Source organism: Chlamydotis macqueenii, chromosome 16 (assembly GCF_036417535.1).
Source record: "Chlamydotis macqueenii isolate bChlMac1 chromosome 16, bChlMac1.mat, whole genome shotgun sequence".
Classification (NCBI taxonomy): Eukaryota; Metazoa; Chordata; class Aves; order Otidiformes; family Otididae; genus Chlamydotis; species Chlamydotis macqueenii.
The window spans coordinates 2,818,257-2,839,234 of NC_141571.1; the positions used below are offsets into that span (position 1 = coordinate 2,818,257).

Here is a 20,978-nt window from a genome sequence, read left to right on the forward strand (position 1 = left end):
GGCTACACTGACACCTTCCCTACTTCTCTTACACACATACAAAAACATTTGCTGTGTGCCAGCATTTACAAAAGCTGCAGGGCACACCAGGCTGAGAGATCTTGGGCCATACAAAGACAAAGAGAGTCCAAACACAAGTGAAAAAAAAAAAGTGAAACCCAAAGCTTAATGAAGGCAAGCTACCCTGCATTTCCTTGAAAGCCTCCAAATTGTTCTCCCACCACACACATTACTCAGCGCAGGCACGATCACATCATTTTACAAGAAGGGGATTTTGATATGTTTCTCCAGTGCATGAACCACAGGGGTCTTCTGCTCAGCACAAAGCACCGAATCCATGGTGTCATGGTTTAGCCCCACTCAGCAGCTAAAATACCACACAGTCACTCACTCACTCCACCCCCAGTTGGACAGGGGAAAGAAAAGAAGGCAAAACTCCTGGGCTGAGATAAAAGCAGTTTAATAGAACAACAGAGGAAAAAGAAAACAGAGACAGGAAACAAAACCAACAACAGAATATACTCAAGCACGTAATTTCCAGTACCATAGCTCACAGCAGATCCTGATACCCAGCTCCCTCCCAGGTAGCAAAACCTGCCCCTCAGCCCTCTCCCCACTTTTTATCTAAGCATGATGTCACAAGGGATGGGACAGCCCTTTGGCTAATTAGTAAACTATCCCAGCTGTTGGCTAATTAGTAACCTATCTCAGCTGTGTCCCTCAGCCAGAGGTGCCACCAGCTCCAGCTCTGGTGAAAATTAACTCTGTCCTAGCCGGAACCAGGACACGGGGGACAGAAACAACAGCTCAGGTAGCAGGAAAAGGTGGAAGCCCCTTGGACATGGCAAACTCCAGAGAAATGCTCTGGGGCCAGTAAGGGAAATGCCACTGTGCTCACCGCGGGGTGACCTGAGAGGCTGCGGGCAGGGGTGCGGACTCCTTTGGCACCGCTTCTCCGGGGCGGGGGGGATGCTGGAGGGCTGTGCTAGCACCTGGGATTCCCCAAACCCCCACGCCAAGAAGTGAAGGAGCGCTGATTTTCCGCGTCAGCAGCTCTGGGTCTTAGGAATGGAAATTGCTTCGCCTCGTCTTCGCGCACGGAGATCCAGCGTGTGAATAGCGGGGCCGATGAATTACTTGGGTAGAGCTGGATGAGTATGTGAAGCAGTATTTATTAACAGTCAGTCACATACAATCTACAAATTGGCTTTGAAGTGTTCCCAGCCCCTTTTACATTCATTTTCACGTGCTCAGGTTTTTGACTACAGGAACGCGGTTGAAAAGAGAAAAATGAGTTCTTGCACGAACACAAACGTGCGTGGGAAGCATCTGCACAATCTGCAGTCACAGCAGCCGCACCGGGGAGGCTGGGAGCACAGCAGGGCACAGGCAACGTGCCGGAAAGCTGGGTCCTGCCTGCCTTTGTGCTTGTCTTCCATACCTGTGATAGTAAGTTTTTAAATCCCAGGCAAATGTTGGATCACCCAAGGAGCACGCATGCACCTCCATGTTCCCTGTTTCACACTGTTTCCTCCTACCACACAGGCTTTGCTCCAGTGCAACCCACAGCAGAAAACTGGCTTCCCACTCATCGCAGCGCTACCAGATGGCTTCGACTTGAAACGGAGCTGGACATTTACCTCTCAACATGAGCTGACTTTGTCCCAGCTCCTACAGCCGCAAATCCCATGCCATCACAGAGCCATGGGTCTTCCAAAAGCTGAGACTGCCAGATGGGTTCAACCAAATCTGACAGTGCAAAAAGAGTCTCTTCTCTACAACTTTCATCAAACCATATATGCATGGAAGGGAAAAACCAGAGTCCTAAATATTCCTGCTTGCCCAAATAATCTTTGACCTCCTTGGCCAGTGGCTACAGCCATGGGGACGTGTGATGTGGTGCCATGGTGCTCAGCAGGATGGGAACCAGCCAGCAATATTCAGAGGGAACAGAAAATCCCCGGTCACTCAGAAATATAAAGTTTTGGGAGGCATGTACCCAATTCCACTACCACCAGGAGAGGTGTTTTTTTCAAAAATTTTTTTTTTTTTTTCATTTTACATGCTACTGAAGCCAGAAACAACATCCTTGGGACTCTCTGGCCTCGACCTGTCCACTGGCACCACGTTTATGCAGGTAGGAACTGAAGAACAGGACATGAGTTGTTAACAACCACCTGTATGATGGACAATCCCTGAGATTCGCTCTGGGTAAGGGCTCGTTTGCAGCTGAACAGTGGTGAGGGTCGCTGCCCCACACCCTCAGGCACAGCCCACCACGGCTTCTTGGGATTCATGATGTGAAACGTGTGCTGGCAATTCTGCTGCGTCCCCTTCAACGTAAATAAAAGCTTGCAGTCAGTTTTATATTGGCCAAACTGCGGCTGACCCGCATCACCACTTCACCAGAAAAAGCTGGAAATAATGGAGTTCTACCAACAATTTATAGCAAAAGAAATCAGCCCTATTGTAGGCTTTTAAAAAAGCTTCCAACTCCCTCTCTCTCTCCACTTTTTAAAAAATTTTAAATCAGTATCTTATCCAGAACTGGAATCCTGTCAAGAATAGTGGATAGCGGAGAACTATAACTTCTTATTATGTGTACAGAGATTTTACGAATTCAGTGGGGAATGAAATGCAATTTTGTCAGACTTGTCTGTGTTCATAATGACCAAGTCAAATTAATCATCGTGGATAATACTCCTGTGTCAGCCATTCAAGAGATTTTTTAATAGAATTTTTCTGATTCATGTCTTGCAGTACATCAGATCTGTAGTAATGCAGGCACTTCTAAAAATCAGTGCAATTATGGCTTCTTGTTGGCCTGTCATTTTCCCAGAATAAAAATGTCTGCAAAAATCATATACTGTACGTAAACCAAAATGGAAAACAAAAATATAGTTACAATTAGGCTTGATTTTTTTCTAAAGATTTAAGATCTTTTCCAGGCCATTATTTACAGGCAATATATAAAGCTGCAGTGCATGATGCTGAAGATGGACCGGTTTATCACGACACATACCAATTGTGTCCTGGGTGTCATTCTTCCTTTGATTGCCCTATGAGTTAGTGCTTTTTGCAGGCATGGAAATGACTATCCCATGGAACAAAGAGGGGATAGGTAATAGGCTTGCAGTCAAATTATTGTGTTTATTAAAAATGTCTCCAGGAAAGCCCACACAGATCCCAAAGGGCTCTTGCTCAGGAAAATCACTGGTTCAAGAAAAGGTTACAGTTACCATAAAGGCAGATATACATGCGTGGAAGCAGCAACGCAGCATGCAATAGTATATAAAGGATTAGTAATGGCTGTGTTCATCCTTCTGAAGGAAGAGGGAGAAACAGACCTCTCATTCCCCAGTGACATGGACAAAAATGAGTTTTGGAAGCAGTTACCCCCAGGAACAAAGAGGAAGAAAAATGTAATTCACCTCAGATATCTCAGCCTTTCCTCTTTTCATGGCAAGGCAGCAATTGCCTTGGTGGAGAGCGTGGGGAAGGACCCTGTCAGAGGCAGAGAGCCACCACGAGAGCTACACTTGAACCTGCTGGGGCAACTGTCCCTCCAGATCCACCTTCTCATGCCACCCAGCACATCCTGGAGAGAAAAGGTCTCCAAACCACTTGCAGGGAGGAATGGAAACCCACAACCACATATTGTCGTCCCGAGAACTCAAGACCCACTTAAGCAATCAGAGCAGTAGTTCGTCAACATGCTGACCTAAAAATTGGCCAATACTAGCCAGCATTTTGGGGGAGATATAATAACCGTTAATGAACAATTATGCAAGCTCCTTGGAGAACAGAACAGTTCATCCCTCGCTTTCACCAGCCTCATCTCCTTTTATTTTCCTTCCATCTCTACTAAGCTCTTGACATCAACATGTAGAACACTGTCCCAGGTTGCCCAGAGAGGCGGTGGATGCCCCACCCCTGGAAATATTCAAGGCCAGGCTGGACGGGGCTCCGAGCAACCTGATCTGGTTGGAGATGTCCCTGCTCCTGGCAGGGGGGTTGGGCTGGGTGGGCTTTAATGGTCCCTTCCAACCCTAACTATTCTGTGATTCTACGTAGCAGCAGGGAGTTCCCCAGGTTCCTTACAAAACTGCCCCTTTGCAGATTTGCTGTTGTTACTTCTCTGAAACGCCACTTTCAGGAGACAGAGCATGTCCAGGCATCGCCTTCCTCTGCCCGCGCTCTCCAGATCCACGCTGGGGTATGCACATCACGGACCCCCGATCTCCAGCTCTGGAGGCTGAACTCTGGACAGTGACACCATGTCTCTCTAACAAAGACCTTCAGCTTCCAAAGAAGCAGATGGGATATTAAGGCCCAAAGTCTGCTGACAGCATTTTCAGAAGCATTCAGTATTGGCTTATACCAAATTATTGGCTTATACCAATATTTGGTTATACCTCGAGCTTTGGCTTATACCTCGAGGGAGGTGATTCTCCTCCTCTACTCTGCCCTGGTGAGACCCCACCTGCAGTACTGTGTCCAGTTCTGGAGCCCCCAACACAAGAAGGACATGGACCAGTTGGAGAAGGTCCAGAGGAGGGCCACGAAGATGATAAAAGGGCTGGAGCACCTCTCTTATGAGGACAGGCTGAGAGAGTTGGGGCTGTTCAGCCTGGAGAAGAGGAGGCTCCAGGGAGATCTGATAGCGATCTTCCAGTACCTCAAGGGGGCCTACAAGAAAGATGGGGAAAGGCTGTTTAGTAGGGCCTGTTGCGATAGGACTAGAGGTAATGGTTTTAAAATAGAGGGAGGTAGATGTAGATTTAGATTAGAAATTAGGAAAAAAATTTTTATGATGCGAGTTATAGAACACTGGAACAGGTTGCCCAGAAAGGTGGTGGAGGCCCCATCCCTGGAATCGTTCAAGGCCAGGCTGGATGAGGCTCTGAGCAACCTGATCTAGTCAGGGATGTCCCTGCTCCTTGCAGGGGGGTTGGACTAGATGACCTCTGAAGGTCCCTTCCAACCCTAACCATTCTATGATTCTATGATTCTATACAAACGTCAGCAATAACCAGAGCTCCTGGAAACTCTTTGTGTATCTTCATAAGCGGGGATGGTACCGCAAGGTATGTTTGATGCGCACTTGCTCCTGGCTCACTCACAATAACATCTGGCTTCACCTATGTTTCGGTTACCTGCCCACACTGACGTTCCGTTTCACCGCGTATTTTTGCGGTTCGTCTTCCCTGGTCTTCCCAAGCAGACGTGGCAACACTCCAGGGAAAGCTAGGAGATGTGCGAGCTCCACTCCACGTTGGCGAAGTGTGGCCTCTGTCATCTGTCTCACAATCAGCCTCCTTAAAATTGTTTATAATGATTTTTGCCTGCTTTTAAAATGTACTGAAGGGACTGGAGATCCAGTGAGAGAGGAGCCAATGGAGATCTCAAATTAAACCGACTGGGCCAAACAAACATAAACCCTTTTCTTTTCTTTCCTAGTACCTTGCCTGGAAGCGAATACAAGGAATATGATAATATTCTACTGAAGAATATAATGCATTTCTGGGAATTAGTTGAGGAGCACAGCTTTTACATAATTGCCTTTTTTGTCTCATGGCATACTGAACTTGCATAATTAGATCAGTGCACTTCACAGAAAGTCATTGTTGGACTGTACGGATTTGGTATTTCGCGTTGAGCCAAGGGTACGTTATATAACGATGTATAATGCACTGTAAGCAGGTCAAGAGATAAGGCGGCCTGAAAACAGTAATGGAGGGCGCACAAGGAAGAATTAGTAAAAAGCACTCTAAGAAATTAATTCAACCCGGCTTCAGTTGAGCAAGAAGGACCCGGAGCAGGAAGGAAACTGGATTCTGAACCATACTGGTCCCCCTTTGGTTTTTGTCTTAGAGAGCATTTCCCTTATGCTCAAAACTGAAGGTGTGGGGTTAAAAGATTAAAGAAAGTCTTTGTGCCACACTTTGCATGGACGCTTTGTTTTTCAGAGTTTTCTCTCAAAGGATACGGGCTAGCCCACTGCACATGGCCAGATGCCCCATCCCTGGAAACGTTCAAGGCCAGGTTGGACGAGGCTCTGAGCAACCTGATCTGGTTGGACGGCCAGAGTCAGACTTGGGACCCCAAGGCAAATTGACAAGAAAACTATTTATATTTTTTTTTTAAAGTAATAAAATCCAACAGAAGCAGCGGCAGCCCCTTTCCCCATCACCCCGATTCGACGTGTCTGATTTAGCGGAGGAAGGCAGAGATGTGGGGAGAGCTTGCGTAATGTGGTGCAACCCAGCACCTCCCCCAGGGTGCCCAGCTGCTGCAGAAGCAATTTCACAGCTCATCATCCATTATGAGATTAAAATAATTTTTTTCCTCCCGTGAAGTATTAATAAATTGTGCAGGCAGACCAGAGTTAGTGCCATTTACACAAATGGTAGTGAATCACCCTCCTAGTTATTTCTTAATGGATTGAGTATCTGTGTTCCTCCTTATCCTGTAATTTAAAAAACTAAATACACAAACCTGTTTATTTGTCTCGTCAGGCCCCGTGCCAGCTCTTATTAAGCCTGGGGATACCAGGACAATGGCAGAGCTGCTGCCTCCCAGGACCTGCCCCAGCTCTTCACAAGGGAACAATACCAAAACGTCCACCTCCATCAATATGAAAGGGAAAATGCGCCACAAAAAAAAGTCCAAGAAGCATCGAAATCCCTCCCAGAATTCACTTACTTTCCTTTCTGGGGGCAAAACTCACTGAGGCATGGCTGATATAATGCGGCTTCCTTGGTACATATAGTGAAGATGTAAAGCCGTAGTTGGAGCACCGCTAATGGCTCTTTGAACATCTCTGGTTTATTACGGGATCAGACGAAACAGGCATGTTTAATGTTTAAACTTCCAATGACAAATGCCTTCAGCAAATATGTTTTATGTATTTATTCAGTGCTTCTTAAGCGCCTGTCGCCTTAACAGCTAAGGTGCTGCTTACATTTTTTTTTTTATTTATTAAAATTAAGAACATATCAATGCTTTGTAAAATGCCACCTTCTTCCCTCCCTTCTCTCCTCTTTATCCTCAAGAGGAGCTTGAAATCCTTCACCCGTCCGTCAGCTGCAAAACATTTCAGACTGCCAGGAAGTTGCCGAAATGGGAAAAGGAAATGAACTGAAACCACCAGCGCAATAAATCAACCTCCTGTGTTATCCTGAAGACCCTCAGCCCCAGAATCTGGCTACAGCACGCAGGAGAAGTGCCAAAGCCAGATACCTCCGAATCCGCTTGGCCAAAGTAAACCCTGAGATGAGCCAGCAAGAGCATCTACCTGAGAGCTGGGGCTGTTCAGCCTGGAGAAGAGGAGGCTCCAGGGAGACCCGAGAGCGGCCTCCCAGTGCCCAAAGGGGGCTGCAGGAAAGATGGGGAGAGACTCTTCAGCAGGGCCTGGTGTGAAAGGACAAAGGGTGATGGTTTTAAAATAGAGGGAGGTAGATTCAGATTAGACATTAGGAAAAAATTTTTTACAATGCGAGTTGTAGAACACTGGAACAGGTTGCCCGGAGAGGTGGTGGATGCCCCATCCCTGGAAACATTCCAGGCCAGGTTGGACGGGGCTCTGAGCAACCTGATCTGGTTGGAGATGTCCCTGCTCCTGGCAGGGGGGTTGGACTAGATGACCTTTGAAGGTCCCTTCCAACCCAAACCATTCTATGATTCTATGATTTCAACCTCCGTGATTGGGTTTGGGCGGGTGCTGCCTCCAAAGCCAGGGGAGGCAACATTCGTCTGCAGCTAAGCATGGCCTGGCTTTGATTGGTCAAAGGAGATATTAAAGATTACCTATGCGATGTGGATGCCTCACTCCTTGCAGACCCTAAATATGCAAAACCCATCAAGGCGTTAGTCCTCCCAGAGGAGGAGATGTAAGGACAATCACCCGCGATCTCCTTCACATTTACCGAGCTTCTGAGCGCCACATGTAAAAGCCTTCCACCACCACAAGTGCAGGAATTTGATTCATTTACTCTCTTATCCAAAGCAGAAGCTGTCATGTCACAAGAGCACAAAGGTGCTGGGCTGTTAGGGAAAGCAAGAAGCACCAAGAGACTCATGACAAAATTGTGCGAACTGCAACATGGTACATGGCCAAGTATCCAAATCCCCAGCATAGGTGTGAAAATCTCAGCCTCAAGCCTCCAATATGTGAACAGATTTTATCTTTAACAATTTTTTTTTCTTTAATAAAAACAGGCTTATGTATGGTATCTAAAAAAAAGGCTGAACCACACACATTGCTGTGAGGGGCTCATCTACGTCCTAAATCACAGACACCCATCAAATGCCTTCTAAAGCATTAAGCAACCTGGACAAAATGAATAGCTAGAGTAGATATCGTCCTTTCAGGAGGAAGGCAAAAATAAACATCAAATTAACAACCAAAATAGCAATGTTTCCCTAAAATAATGACAACTGTCCATCTAGAAGGGCAGCTGGGACAATAAGCTGCTGGTCACAGCCAGGAGCCTGCAGCAGTGATCAGCCCCAACGCTGGCGGTGAGAAAGGACTGCCGTAGGCACTGGAAGCTCCAGAGGCAACAGAAAGCATTTGTTGACATAGAGAAGAGCTTTGCAGAGGAAATGAAGGTGCAAGAGGGCTCGCATCAACACCAGCATGACCTTCATCTCATGACCACGAAGGACCGAACCCAACACACAAGGCATGAAGTGGGGGGCACTCCGTTAGCAGCTACATTCAAAGAAAACCTGGCCCGGCTATCTGGAGGCCACAACCACCAAAACACTTCACTTATTAAGTAGCTGAAGAGGGTTTTCTATTATTTTTACTAGTTTACAGCAAGCTAGATAGAACTTGACTTGTTCCAAGGGACATGGGAAGAAGTGGAAGAGCCAAAATGAGAGAGAGATGCTAACGGAGAGGCAGGGGAGGCTCTGAGCACAACAGGGTTGCAGCCAACAAAGCCAAAACATTGATCCTACGGCAAAAATTTGCATTTGCAGTGTACTCAAGGCTTGCATTTGCAGTGTACTCAAGGGCTTCAGCTGCCATCTTTCAAATGGAAGCCCACACAATGCCCAGACATTTCCACAAAGCTGTAAGGACTCAGAGCCAAGTGCTTCTATTGCTAATACTGGTACCAAACCAGGTTCCTCCAGAGGCCTACTTGGTGTTACCCCAAAAGCATCACCCCAGTCTAGCCCCAAATATGCTCAAAATAGGACAGATCCTCTCGAGGAAGATTACTGGAGCAGTTTGGCTGCAAGCTAAGCTGCATCAGCTTTCAGCATTTGTCCTCCCATCCCTATCCTTGATATCAAATAATGAGAATCTCTTTCCAGAACAGAGCAAAGTGAGGCAGAAGTGGACAATCAAGGATTGCACAGAAAAAAAAAGGAAAAACACACAAGTAGAAGATAGGAGATGTGACAGACAGGGATGTTGTGGCAATTCTCGAGGCAAAAGTCTGGAAACCAGGGCAAGTAGATGAGCTACACCGCATGTTCCAATTGCAGTGTTTCAAAAATTAAACAGCTTTGCACAAGCTGCTCAAAGAGCTCCAGAGTTTTCTGCGTTTTACAGAGCGGCTTTCCCTTTTTAATCTCCAGCATCCCTCTATGGGCATGATAAATTCACTCCTGAAGTTGCATTCAAGAGCTCAATAATTCCCATCTTTTCCTCTCTTGACATTTCATGACCAATTTTCTTGGGAAAAACGTAAAGGCCTGAGCTCACAGCGTTTTGCTAACTAGTCTTTTGTCCACGCAAACCCCCACATGACTGCACGTAGAGCTCTGCGCTTGCGCAGGGCGGGCGGATGAAACGTGGCTGTTGCACAAGCATCGCCGTTAGCTGCCCCTGCAAGCAGGCATGCAAATCTTCACGCAAAAACACACAGCTTTCAACCTTCCAGCGCGCAGGCGAGCAAACACCATGCTGACTTTATGAAACGGGGCTCCTACAGCTTTGCTGCAAATAATGATGTTTCCCTTCCACGTGTTCGGCGCAGGGAAACCCGCGCTGGGATGAGAGGTGGGCAGGTGAGGACCAAACACCTTTCTTTGCGCAGCAGCTCGGGCTACCAGCCTTGCGGCATCCTGACCCGTATGCGGAAGAGTATGGCCCACTGCCACCTCGTGCCCCATCTGCTTGCAGGAGCGACGGGCATCCTCCTCCAGCTGGGTCCAGGGTGGAAACAAACGCCTTTTTTGGGTATTTGCTTCCAAAACTCACTAAGAATTTCTGAAATCTGGGGAAAAAAAAAGCTCGAGAGAAAAGCAGCCCCCGGCTTTGAGCCCAGCGTGGGGAGCACCAGCCCACAGCGCCACGTAGGAGTCTGGTTTTGTTTAGAAGTCATCTGGAATTCTTAAAATAAATTTGCTAAATTGTCTTTCAGAGACTGATGGCTTTTTCTTTTTTTTTTCCCTTCCCTCCTTAATAAACTTTCAGGGGTATCTTTATTGTTATGTCTAATTTTAGAGAAAACGAACATTTCCTGAGATTCAATTTCTCTCATAATTGTTGGAAGGAAACTAAATTGTCTGCTGTAAACATTCCCTGTATTGTGTGAAAAGGATCTTTATTACAGCCCACTGGGAATACTAATAAAATTCCCAATCCTAGCCCTTCCTTACTTTTTTTTTTTTTTTTTTAAGCTCACTCTTTTATCTTATATACCCATTAATGTCAGTTCAAACATTCTGCGGTCGAGATATGAGAACTTAAAATATATTATTTAACAATCAAGGGCAGAATAAAGACTTGTGAGCAGCAAGATCCTTTCTGCCGTCTCTTTCGGTGCTTTCTATTACAGAAAATGAGGATGGCTATTCCATTTGTCTGTGTGCGTGCTCAGAGTCGATGAAAAAAAAAATCTCATTAGTTTAGACTGACATATACTCAATACAGTCTATGTACATATTTTTTTTTTCATTTTATTCTACAGCTGCAAAATGATACTAAATTTCATCAGATTGGAACGAAAACTGTGGTCTTGGAACATTTCCCTTTAAGGGTCTTATATTTATTCAGGATTCATGAATCATTTTCCAGTAATACAACTATAATTATTCTTAAAGTGTTATGTTTGAAGGTTTAATATGAAATACTTGCAAAAAGCTCTTTTTCACTTTGATAGTTTGTAATCTTCATGGTAATCAGATCAGTTAGCTCCTTCACACAGTAGCCAGGAAAATACAATTTAATATGAATCTCATCCTCTTCACTCATGTTTTAATTAAAGTCATAAAAGCCAAGTCCTATTTTGCCCTTTACAGTGTATGCAGATGTATAGACCTGAGCTACACAGCACCAGCTCAGGCACTTTTGACAGCTGATGATGGATTTTCTGCTTGGAGACAAATCTGACGTGGGCTTGCTGCGAGGCTGCTGCTGAAAGCGGTGTCACCGACCAGCCAGACCTGGCCTGGTCCTCGGCAGAACCGCGATACGGGGATGCTGTGAGGTCTCACCACTTCCCTGGAGCGCTGAGGGGTCGGGTACCACTTCACGCTTGCAGGGAAGCCACCAGAGCTGGACACCAGGTCGGGTCCACTGCTCTGCCCAACCCCACGAGTAGAGGTTGGAGCGAATGCCTCACTCCAAGCGTAAAGCGCTGGATGGCCGATCAGGGATACGTAATCCTGAGCCCCGAGATGCTCTGCTGAGCGGGTCAGGCCATGGTGGGGCTGGAGTGGAGCCCAACCCCGCATGCGGCCCAGAGCCAACATGGAGCGAAGGGCTCATTCTGCAGCCGGCTGAGGCGACGGAGGGGTCTTCTTTTCTGCACAGGCCTTCATCCAAACTCTGAAGTGGAAAGTAACGCTTTCCTGCTCTAAGTGGCTCCCCAGTTAATCACTCTGCTGTGACGGCAGGCCCAAACAGCAGCTTGGGCTGGGGCTCCCATGAGAAGAGAAGAAGTAATCAATCAGTTGGGAAAGGAAATCCAAGGCGCAACAAGCTGGAGGGTTGTTTTTTTTTTTTGTGGGTTTTTTTTTTCATATTCCTGCAGCCCACAGTGCTACATTTCCACAAATAACCACAATTTTCCAACACCACTCCCCAGAGGTCCATTACAGAAGCAAACCAACCTCTGCAGGAGCCAAAACCAAAACCCTCGGAAGGACACGGCAGAAAATCTTGCTCCTCACAGCTAACCCATAGCCAGGTCATTGCATTATCAGAGCCCAGCATCGACTGTTAGCTTGTGAAGACCCTGGTCCCAATTGCACTATGTCACGGCGGGTAATTCGAGAGACAAGCGGCTAGGAGTTAGCACGGTGTGAGGAGCTGGAGGATCTGAAGGCAGAAGCACACCAGCAGGTCCCCTGCAGCGTTATGAGTTCTGACTGGACCTCAGCTGCGCCCCACGGTGCTCTGAAGCAGTCCCAGTTACTCCATCTCCTTCACCCTCCAGTGCACAGGGAACATTTTTGGAATCTCAGGTCCATATTTCCTTCAGCCCCAATGGTGGGTGTCATGGAATTTTGGCTCCAAGAAACACCCATGTCCAACCCTCTGTCAGAACTTGTCTTGGTATCAATATTTTCCATATGTAAAACCTTGGATCAAGACGCAGCAGCAGCAATGCTGTTTCTCTGCGGGATATGCATCACCCTGCTGCTGCCCTCTCTATGCCAACCCCCAGGTACCCACCACCTCCCCACCCCTGCACAGCCAGACCACCGACTGGAGATGTGCTGCCTCCAGCCCTGGACCACTCTCCTCCACTGATTGGCTTTCTATTATTATTTTTCAAAATGTTTCCCTGCTTACAGACTCCTTCATCGCAAAAGAAATCAGAGCTGTGTTTGAACATCCTCATGGACATTTTGATCACACAGCTCGAAGGCTGAGCCAGGCATGCTGCTTAACGCAGATGCTCTTTACCATTGGGTCAAAACCAATCTCTGAGCTGATTCAGATCCCAGAAAACCTGGGAAAGACTCTGGAAAGAGAAGGGAAAATAACTGCTCGGACTGACCCAAGGGAATAGCTGGCTGTGGTCACCTGGAAGAGCTTGGTGGAGTGGTGGATGCGGTGCCAAGCCCTCAGGCTGCCAGCTGCAGTGCGTGCCACTCCTCTGCTGTCCGACCACTCCTCCGATCCACCCAAGGAGCTCCTTCTCCCTCCTGCCTTTGCCCCTAAACCTAAATCTATTCAGGACCCTCAGTTCCTTGAGGAAACATCTATTCATGAAATTCAACCATCACAACAATTTCAGAGTCTTTTTTCCCTACAAGGCGCTCTGTGTCACCTGACAGGCATCTCCAACTGTACAATCTGTTATTTCCTTTTTTTTTTTTTTCCCCACTGTAAATGCAATAGAAACAGAGCCTATCCATTTTGGTCTAGGAACTGCTCAGTCACATTAGCTTTTCGCTCTGTGACGCTCGGTGGCTGTTTTTCAAACACCCTGCTGTTAACAACTTAGGAGTCCTCTGAGACCAAGGCTGAAGATGTTTGTTCTCTTGTAGTACCAAAGGATTTTTAAATTATTATTTTATTTAAGCACTGCAGCTGACCCTCCACCAGCAATAGAAGCTTCTCTTGCTAAGACTAAGTTACAGGAATCTCTTCCTGACTCCACCTTTCAAAAATTTCACTGTCATGTAGTAGTTCATGCAAAATTCACAAGCCTGGATCATCAGCCGCAGTCGTGCTCACCTCCAAAATCCTGCCTGGAAGGGTTTCCATTAGCTGCTGATTATAATAAACGACACGTAACACTCTATTGTTCATTCTAAAATAGTACATGAGATTCTTCCTGAATCGTCTGCTGAGAAAGGCATTTAATATCTATCAATGTCTTCCCTCTATTTTTTTATTCACCAGCACAACATATGAAATTATACAGAATTACTCAAAGAACAGCAGGGAAAGAGCAAAAGCTGTATCTTAGCACTCTGTTTAATCCTCTCTTTCACCTTCGAGTTCATATAAAGTTCTCACTTCTCCTCACCAGGGGCCTTCTACATATCTTCCAGCAATATTTGCAATATATCGTCATAAAAGGGTCAGGGAGTCACCAGTATTTTACTTTAAGGTGTACTCTGCTCCTATTCCGTTGGCTCTAGACTTCAAAAACACAGACTATCTGTGGATTGGAAGAGGCCAGGATGCTATACAGAGGCAAGAGAGTCAAACCCAAGAAGCACAATCCTGCTGGAAATCCAGGAGCATCAGAGCTCTCCAGGCCTGAAGGACTCTTTGAAACCCTTCGACTCACATCAGTGATTTTCTCTAGCATCCATGACCATCCCCTGACCGTCCTGTGATCAATAGATCAAGCCAATCAGTAGCCAAAATCAAAAGATTTTTAAGACATCGAGACATGTCTCCTCAAAGTTAAAACAAACACAAGTTTCTTCGTATGCAAAGATGGATCAGACTGCCTAGAAACACAAAACTTCATTAGGGGACTTGAGTGGAAATTGCACCAAGAATAACCTCACGGTCGGCTCTAATTTTTCCTCCACCACTTTGCTGTACAGTTTTTACTACGACAAGACTCAAGAAGGATAGCTCTAAGGTATTGCTCAGCCACCTGTATGGTCTCCTGGTTTCTTCCAGCCTTTCTTCTGGAGCAAACCCCGGTCTGAGACAGTGAGTGTGGTGACCGTAAGCAACCTGCTGCACCTTATGAGCTTCAGGGACAAACGAACTGCTGGAAACTCCTCCAATTCACAAGTCCTCCACAACATTCACAAACATCTTGTGCCCCAGCAATTGCACACTGTCGCTTCACTGCCAGCCACAGAGCATCTCTACCAAAGCCACTGATGGAGGGAAAACCAAAGTCCATATTGGTCCTGTTTTACGGCTTCCTACTAGGGAGGAAGGAGCAAGAATGAAGGGACAATGACCTGCGCCTTCATTAGCAGCTCCAAATTGCCCTCATGGTGCCCGGGGCTCCAGGGCCACTTCAGGACCGCAGTCGTCATGGCTCCGTGGTCCCCAGTGGGGAAGGGGAACCCCTGCACTCGCACGGCGTGGATCTGTTCCAGACCTGTTTGTTTTTTTATCAACTGTTGACACTTTGCTGCAATTCTGTTGAGATTGGTGGGAGGCCCAGGAGGTGGGAGGACAATGCGTCTGCCAGTATTACGACAAGGTTTGATGGCACATTTTGTAGCAGAGGCTGCCAAGATGAGTTCTCTCTAGTCTGGAGCATCAGCAGAATGCAAGAAAGGTGTCCGCAGCTTCCCGCACCGTCATTAATTTCTAATTACGCTATCTCTTGCTTTATACATTATTGCTTATTTACCAAACACGGCTTTATTGTACCATTCAGTTCCTTATAACTAGCAAACCCATTGTTATGCTAAAACGAATGTTCTAAATGTTATTTATTATTTGATAAACCTTGTGTAACCCTGAATGAGGACATTAAATGGCAAGAACACTACTTCCAAATCCCATTTTGAATAAGTCACCAAGACAGCTGTGCCTTTATAAAACACATTAGAGTGGCACTCAGAGCACATATGGCTCAGGGATATACACAAATTATACAATTTCTGTCAGTCGATCAAATAAGAGGGACGTTTTGACCCCAGAAATGAGTCAAATGTAAGTTGTAATTCCAGCCCCACCGGAGGCCGTGGTGGTAATGTATCCTGACGGCCGGTCAAAGAGCCCTGACCATTTGACCCACCAGATCAGCGACTTACTGTATCTATTATGGCTAAGACAGACCTGAGCTGGAGGATGTAGGGAGATAAACAGATAAAGGGCAGCAGGTACAGTAGATAAATGTTGATTTGTACACATCCCAGGCAATGGATATGTACACAGGTGGATTCCACGCACACGGGAAGGGGCAGGCACGTATAGCCCCATGTTAACATTTATACAGGAACCCGTTTGAAGAGAGATGCTGTATACACCTGCGTGTGCAAAAGACAAATAGAACCTCCCAGTGTCACCTCAACGCACACAGCCCAAGCTAAACCCCTCTCTGCGGCTCTGCAGGGCCATCGACATCAGGCGTCTCACCAGACGTGAAATCCCTGGTGTGCAATCCTGCAGCCCCCACGCACGTCTGCAGGACACGTGTGGCTCCTGGCGGCCAAGACCTGACATTTTTGATACATGGATGGGCAGCACGAGTGTGCCAGCAAGAGCATTATAGAAGAATTAGGAGGAAGAAATGGTGGGCAATCAACTTTCTGTCAATTTAACAATCATATTTTCAACACTCACAGTTAAAGCAGCGGGGTCCTACCTGCGCTTTCGGTTACAAAAGAAAAAAGTCGCTTACGCCGACGCATCTCCCCGGCCTGAACAAACCATACCAATGTGTAACAGCATCTGCATGAGGAGCCACAGCAATTAACTTGTTGGTACGGAAACGGGCATGTTGCTCAGCTGGAAGAAGCCGTGCAGAGCGCAGGATCGAAAATGCCCTGCTGTAAGGAATCAGCTCTTTTCCCCCTCAAACCTGCCCACCGCCCCACCCGCAGCCAGAGACACGCGACAGAGAGAGGAGAAACGTGGCAAACACCGCCTCAAGGCTCTCCACAGCATTCCTTCACGGACCAGGCACAGGGGCACATCCCTGCTCCCAGTGAGGTACAACTGGTCCCAAACCCAGAACCCTGCATCACACGATCCCCAGCTCCCCACAAGGTATTTCCTGCGTTATCCCACCCGTAACATGGGATAATGATACCTTCTGGATGTTCCCAGGCACAGTTAATTCACGTTTATAAGTCTCAATGCCAAACAAACCCAACCGCATTCCTGTCCCGCTACACGAGGAATTTCCCAGTCTTTCCCTTTCCTGGGGTTACTCTCCCTATCACAAAGACCTCCATAAATGCCTTTTCTTACTGATTTTGTGGGTGGTTCTCTTTCTTTTAACAGCAGCACTGCATTTTTACTCCTCTTTCAGGGCACATCATCTGGCTGGTAATCTGTCCGTTCCTTGGGATTTTTGCATTACTTAATTTCTTGTCTTCGTTGGGGCGGGGCGGGGAGGGGGAGAGAGCAGAGAAAGAAAGAAAATCAACAGGCGTGAGGAATGATGCTCTGCCGACCTCGTGATACATCACAGACACTTCACTCATCTCGGGGGTCAAATGTCCACCATGGTTTGATCAGATGTCAGGTTGCATTTATACTCTGGCCCCTGTTGGGGTTGAATTACATTTCACATTTGACTCAACTTCTGGGGTCAGATGTCCCTCCTATCTGAAGGAACAATAGGAATTATTTTCCCCAAGCAGGCTGTGCCGGCGTGAGCCTGGATCTGTCAGCACTCCCATTATGTTTTTAGCTCCTGTACTTCTGTGTTTCGTTCTTAGCGAAGACAAACCCTTTTTGGGTTGAGGAGAAACACAGTCGACGATAGTGCATAAGCAGTTCCATAAGATGAGGGGAAGGAGCAGACCAGTTGGTCCTCAGATGGTTTGGACAGTGTTTTTCCTGGGGTTTTGGATGTTTATTTGGTTTTTTAAAATTTTAAAATTTTTTTTTCCTTCATCCACCCAAGTTGGCAGCTCTGCAGGGTAGGGAATGCTGAGGGAGACGCAAGCGGACCCTGGTCCTGGCTTTACCTCTTGCCATGAGATACTGTAGAAGCTCCTTAGGATCCAAAACCCTACAAGAGGCTGAGATAAGGCTGATGTCAGGGTGCTGCAGGATCATGATGGTGTCCAAGGAGCGGCCCTAACTGCACCAGCTCTGCAGCTCCAGTTGTAGAATGAGAATAATCCTATCAGCGTGATGGGAAAGGATGACTCAGGAGCTTAAGCAGTTCCTGGGTCTCCAGGCAGAACGTGTAAAGCGTTGCACTGACAGGCAGGAGCCATTTAAACCCCTCCGGGTTTAAACGAGGGTGAGGGGAGAGGTGATAAACTGAATTCTGCTTTACACCAAACTCCTTCTAGGTATTTTGAAAAAAAAAATAAAATTGTGAGGCAATACAGAATTTCCTATAACAAAGACTGTTGAACTTCTTCCATCTCTGGACCCCTAAAAATTTTCTGCCTGAAATGAGGCCTCACATAGAGATGAATTTCTTTCTCTCTCAGCCCTTCCCACCCACCTCGAAGCACAGAGGGGCCAGAAGCCCTCGCGCAAATCCAGGGGATTTCATCGTAACGGTCTCACCCCAGGCCACCGCAAGCGTGCTGGAACCAGGGGAGCTCGCTGTGGGGTAAATAAGCAAGGGATGCCCTAAACCAGGCGATGTGAAGCTAAGACTTCCCACCGTTAACGCCGAATGTCCCAGCCCCCTGTGCCCGAGCTAGGCTGAGCACAAAGCTGTGTCTGCTGCCCAGAGCTGCAGATGCCTAAAGGTCCCAGTGCAACCAGTTCAAGACAAAAATGGGGGGAAATAAAACCCTCAGGCTCATCTATTACAGTGTGATGGCTTCAGTAATTAGCATGTATGATTTGTCGTTGTCCCCAGGGATCCCAAGGACTGAGCGACATCCCGTGTGTGCTACACGGGTGTCCTGGGGCCGGTGATTTAGCAGCCTCCCACGTGAGGTTGTGAAACCACGTTCCCGCTGTTTAATGTACTCGTTGAGGTTACAGCAGGTTTAGCAAACAATAAAAAACATCTGGAACCCCCATCTGAACAGAGGAGTTGTGTTATTAGCAATAAAGTCATGACCGCTGCCATAAAGTGCTCGCTGGTAAACAAGGAGGTAAATAAAGGGAGATGAGGAACTAAGGAGGGGGAGGGAGGAAGGCTCCTCGTCCTCCTCGGCTAAAGCTCATGCTGGGTGCGAACCACCACTAATGTCCCATGGACTGGGATCCTCGCCCTCCCTTCCTGCCGCCCCGGGCGAGGTTGTGGGGGGCCACTCCAGCACCCCACGGGGGCACCCACCCCAGCACAGCCCCAGGAGCCACCCCGCGCCCTGGCACCCCTTGGTCCCACTGCCAACAAATGAAGAGTAAACTTCTATTTCCCAGGTTACGGGGATTTACGCCGGTGTGGTTTATCCTTCTCCTTCAAACAGTGAAACCTCCATCGCATTACAGCCTCCACTTTTTTTTTCAGAAGCCAGCCCTCCTCCTCCTCAGTCGTGGTGCAGAAAATCATTCCCCGCCCCGCAGCATCACTTCTGATTTCCCTCCAGTCGCGATGCAACGGAGGCTGCGAGGTGATTTCTGTCCATGCCGCGGAGGAAAGACAAATGGTTCCCGTTGGCTGTGGTCTGATCCCACAGGCGCATCACAGGGTGGCTTGGGGTCACCCCGTTCCTTTCTGCGTTTACTCAACCTGGCTCTAATGATCAAGCACACGCCGTTATTGATCGACTATATATTTGCTTCTGCTGAATCACTCAACAGCACAAAGTTTGTGGTTCCTTCCCCGCCCTCTGGAAACGCTCCTAGTGTAAGAACAGCCCTCGCCCCATCCTCGGCGCCTTCGCGTCGTTGAAAGCCAGAGCAGGAACAACTCTCCTGAGCAACGAGCCAACACACTGCCGCACTCTAAGAAGGCGAACAACAGGTTCTAAATCCTGTTTTCAGTTTAATATGCATATATTTTAATCACCGCCGATACCTGAGTTAGATACATCATGGATGACTCAGTAGCCACCTAACCTGTAGCGACGCTGCGGTACATACTCAACGGCAGCAGCGGGAGCACAGCGTATCCCTGCCCCTGCCCAGGTCCAGGGCAACGCGAAGCCAGCAACATCTTGGGCTGGATGGAAATCATCACACAGTCGCCTTTCAAATTTTGCAACGCATCACCTTCACATGACGTAACCCTGAACAGCCCACGAAGCACGCGGCGGCGGTCAACAGGGCCTCGCAACAAAACTGCCTACACAGCCCAAAAATGGGATGCTGAAAAATATTAGCAATGGACTTGCACTTCCCCTCACAAGGCAGCTGGGTGTGATGAGATGCTTTGCAGCATCAGTCCCCAGCACGCTCTAGCCATGCCAGGCCATCGCAGGGGGACGCAGATGGGACCAGCTCTCATCTCCTTGTCAGGAAGACAGGTAAGCACATGCTGAAGTCCTCACCTCCCAGCTGGACCTAAGCACAGGCTTAACTTTCTATATGTTTAGGGCTCCACTGAATTGGACACTTCTGTTTCACATGTACCCAAGCCGAGTGAGAGCCCTGAAGGCTCAGGCACCTGTGAGACATGAGCATGTCTATTCTGGTCCTCCACATGTGGGTTTACAGCTCCAAAACAGGAAATCTTTGATTTCTTTTTCTCCCCGAGCTGGCTAACTGTTAATCTATTTAGCTACAGGAAATACTCTACGTGAGGGAAGGAGACACCTGAACTACACACAATACTTGGAAACCTCACCGCATCCAGAACCACCAATTGCACCTCCATTTTAAGTGAAGGATGTCTTGTTGGAGAGCTGTGGCTAAGCTGGGCTCCGGCAATAGGCAGCAGCACGGGCACGCAAGCGCATCCCTCTCCCCGCACTGAGTGCGTACATCGATGCTCCCTGGCAGCAACCGGGTCAGCAGCCAACTCTGACCTCCTCCATGGATCTTCCTGATGTCCCAGGAGTGCAGGTTCACAGAGAGCTCCTAGAATTTGTGCTTAGGCAAAGCTTAAGTTCCCTAGAAAATCTATCAACACTGCCCACTCAAGCAAATCAACGCTTACCTGATTTGCTGATAGAAACTCCTGGGGGTTGTCGTTCATTCCCACGTACATGTTCTCCCCATCAAACTAGAAAGAGAAAAGAAAGGTAGAGTTAGTGAAATGTCGTCTGCATGCCAGGGTTATGTGCGTCCCAAACACTTTCATGGCTCTTTATGCCAAGATTCCCAGAAGAAATCCTGAGTTGGTCCTTTAAAACTTTCAAGCATGTACGAGCACACACACCCCACTGGTACTGCAATGGCCCGTGGTAACGTAGCATATTTCTGTTGATTTTTCAGGAAAATAATGAACAAATCACTCCAGTTCAAACCAACCAAACCTGTGCAAAACCACAGATCTACCCAGCAGCAAAGGTCATCCAAATGAAGTTCTTGCTAAAAGTCCCAC

The 20,978-nt window shown here is 47.5% G+C and overlaps 1 protein-coding gene across 1 annotated transcript in view; it reads right to left on the bottom strand.

Annotated features, from left to right (window-relative positions):
* The window catches only part of TOX2 (TOX high mobility group box family member 2), a 136,490-nt gene that overhangs the window by 60,250 nt on the left and 55,262 nt on the right, over positions 1 to 20,978 (bottom strand). The window contains exon 2 of the mRNA XM_086760569.1: positions 20,592 to 20,657. Within this exon, the coding sequence (XP_086616695.1) occupies positions 20,592 to 20,657 (66 nt within the window). The remainder of the gene's footprint in view (positions 1 to 20,591; positions 20,658 to 20,978) is intronic.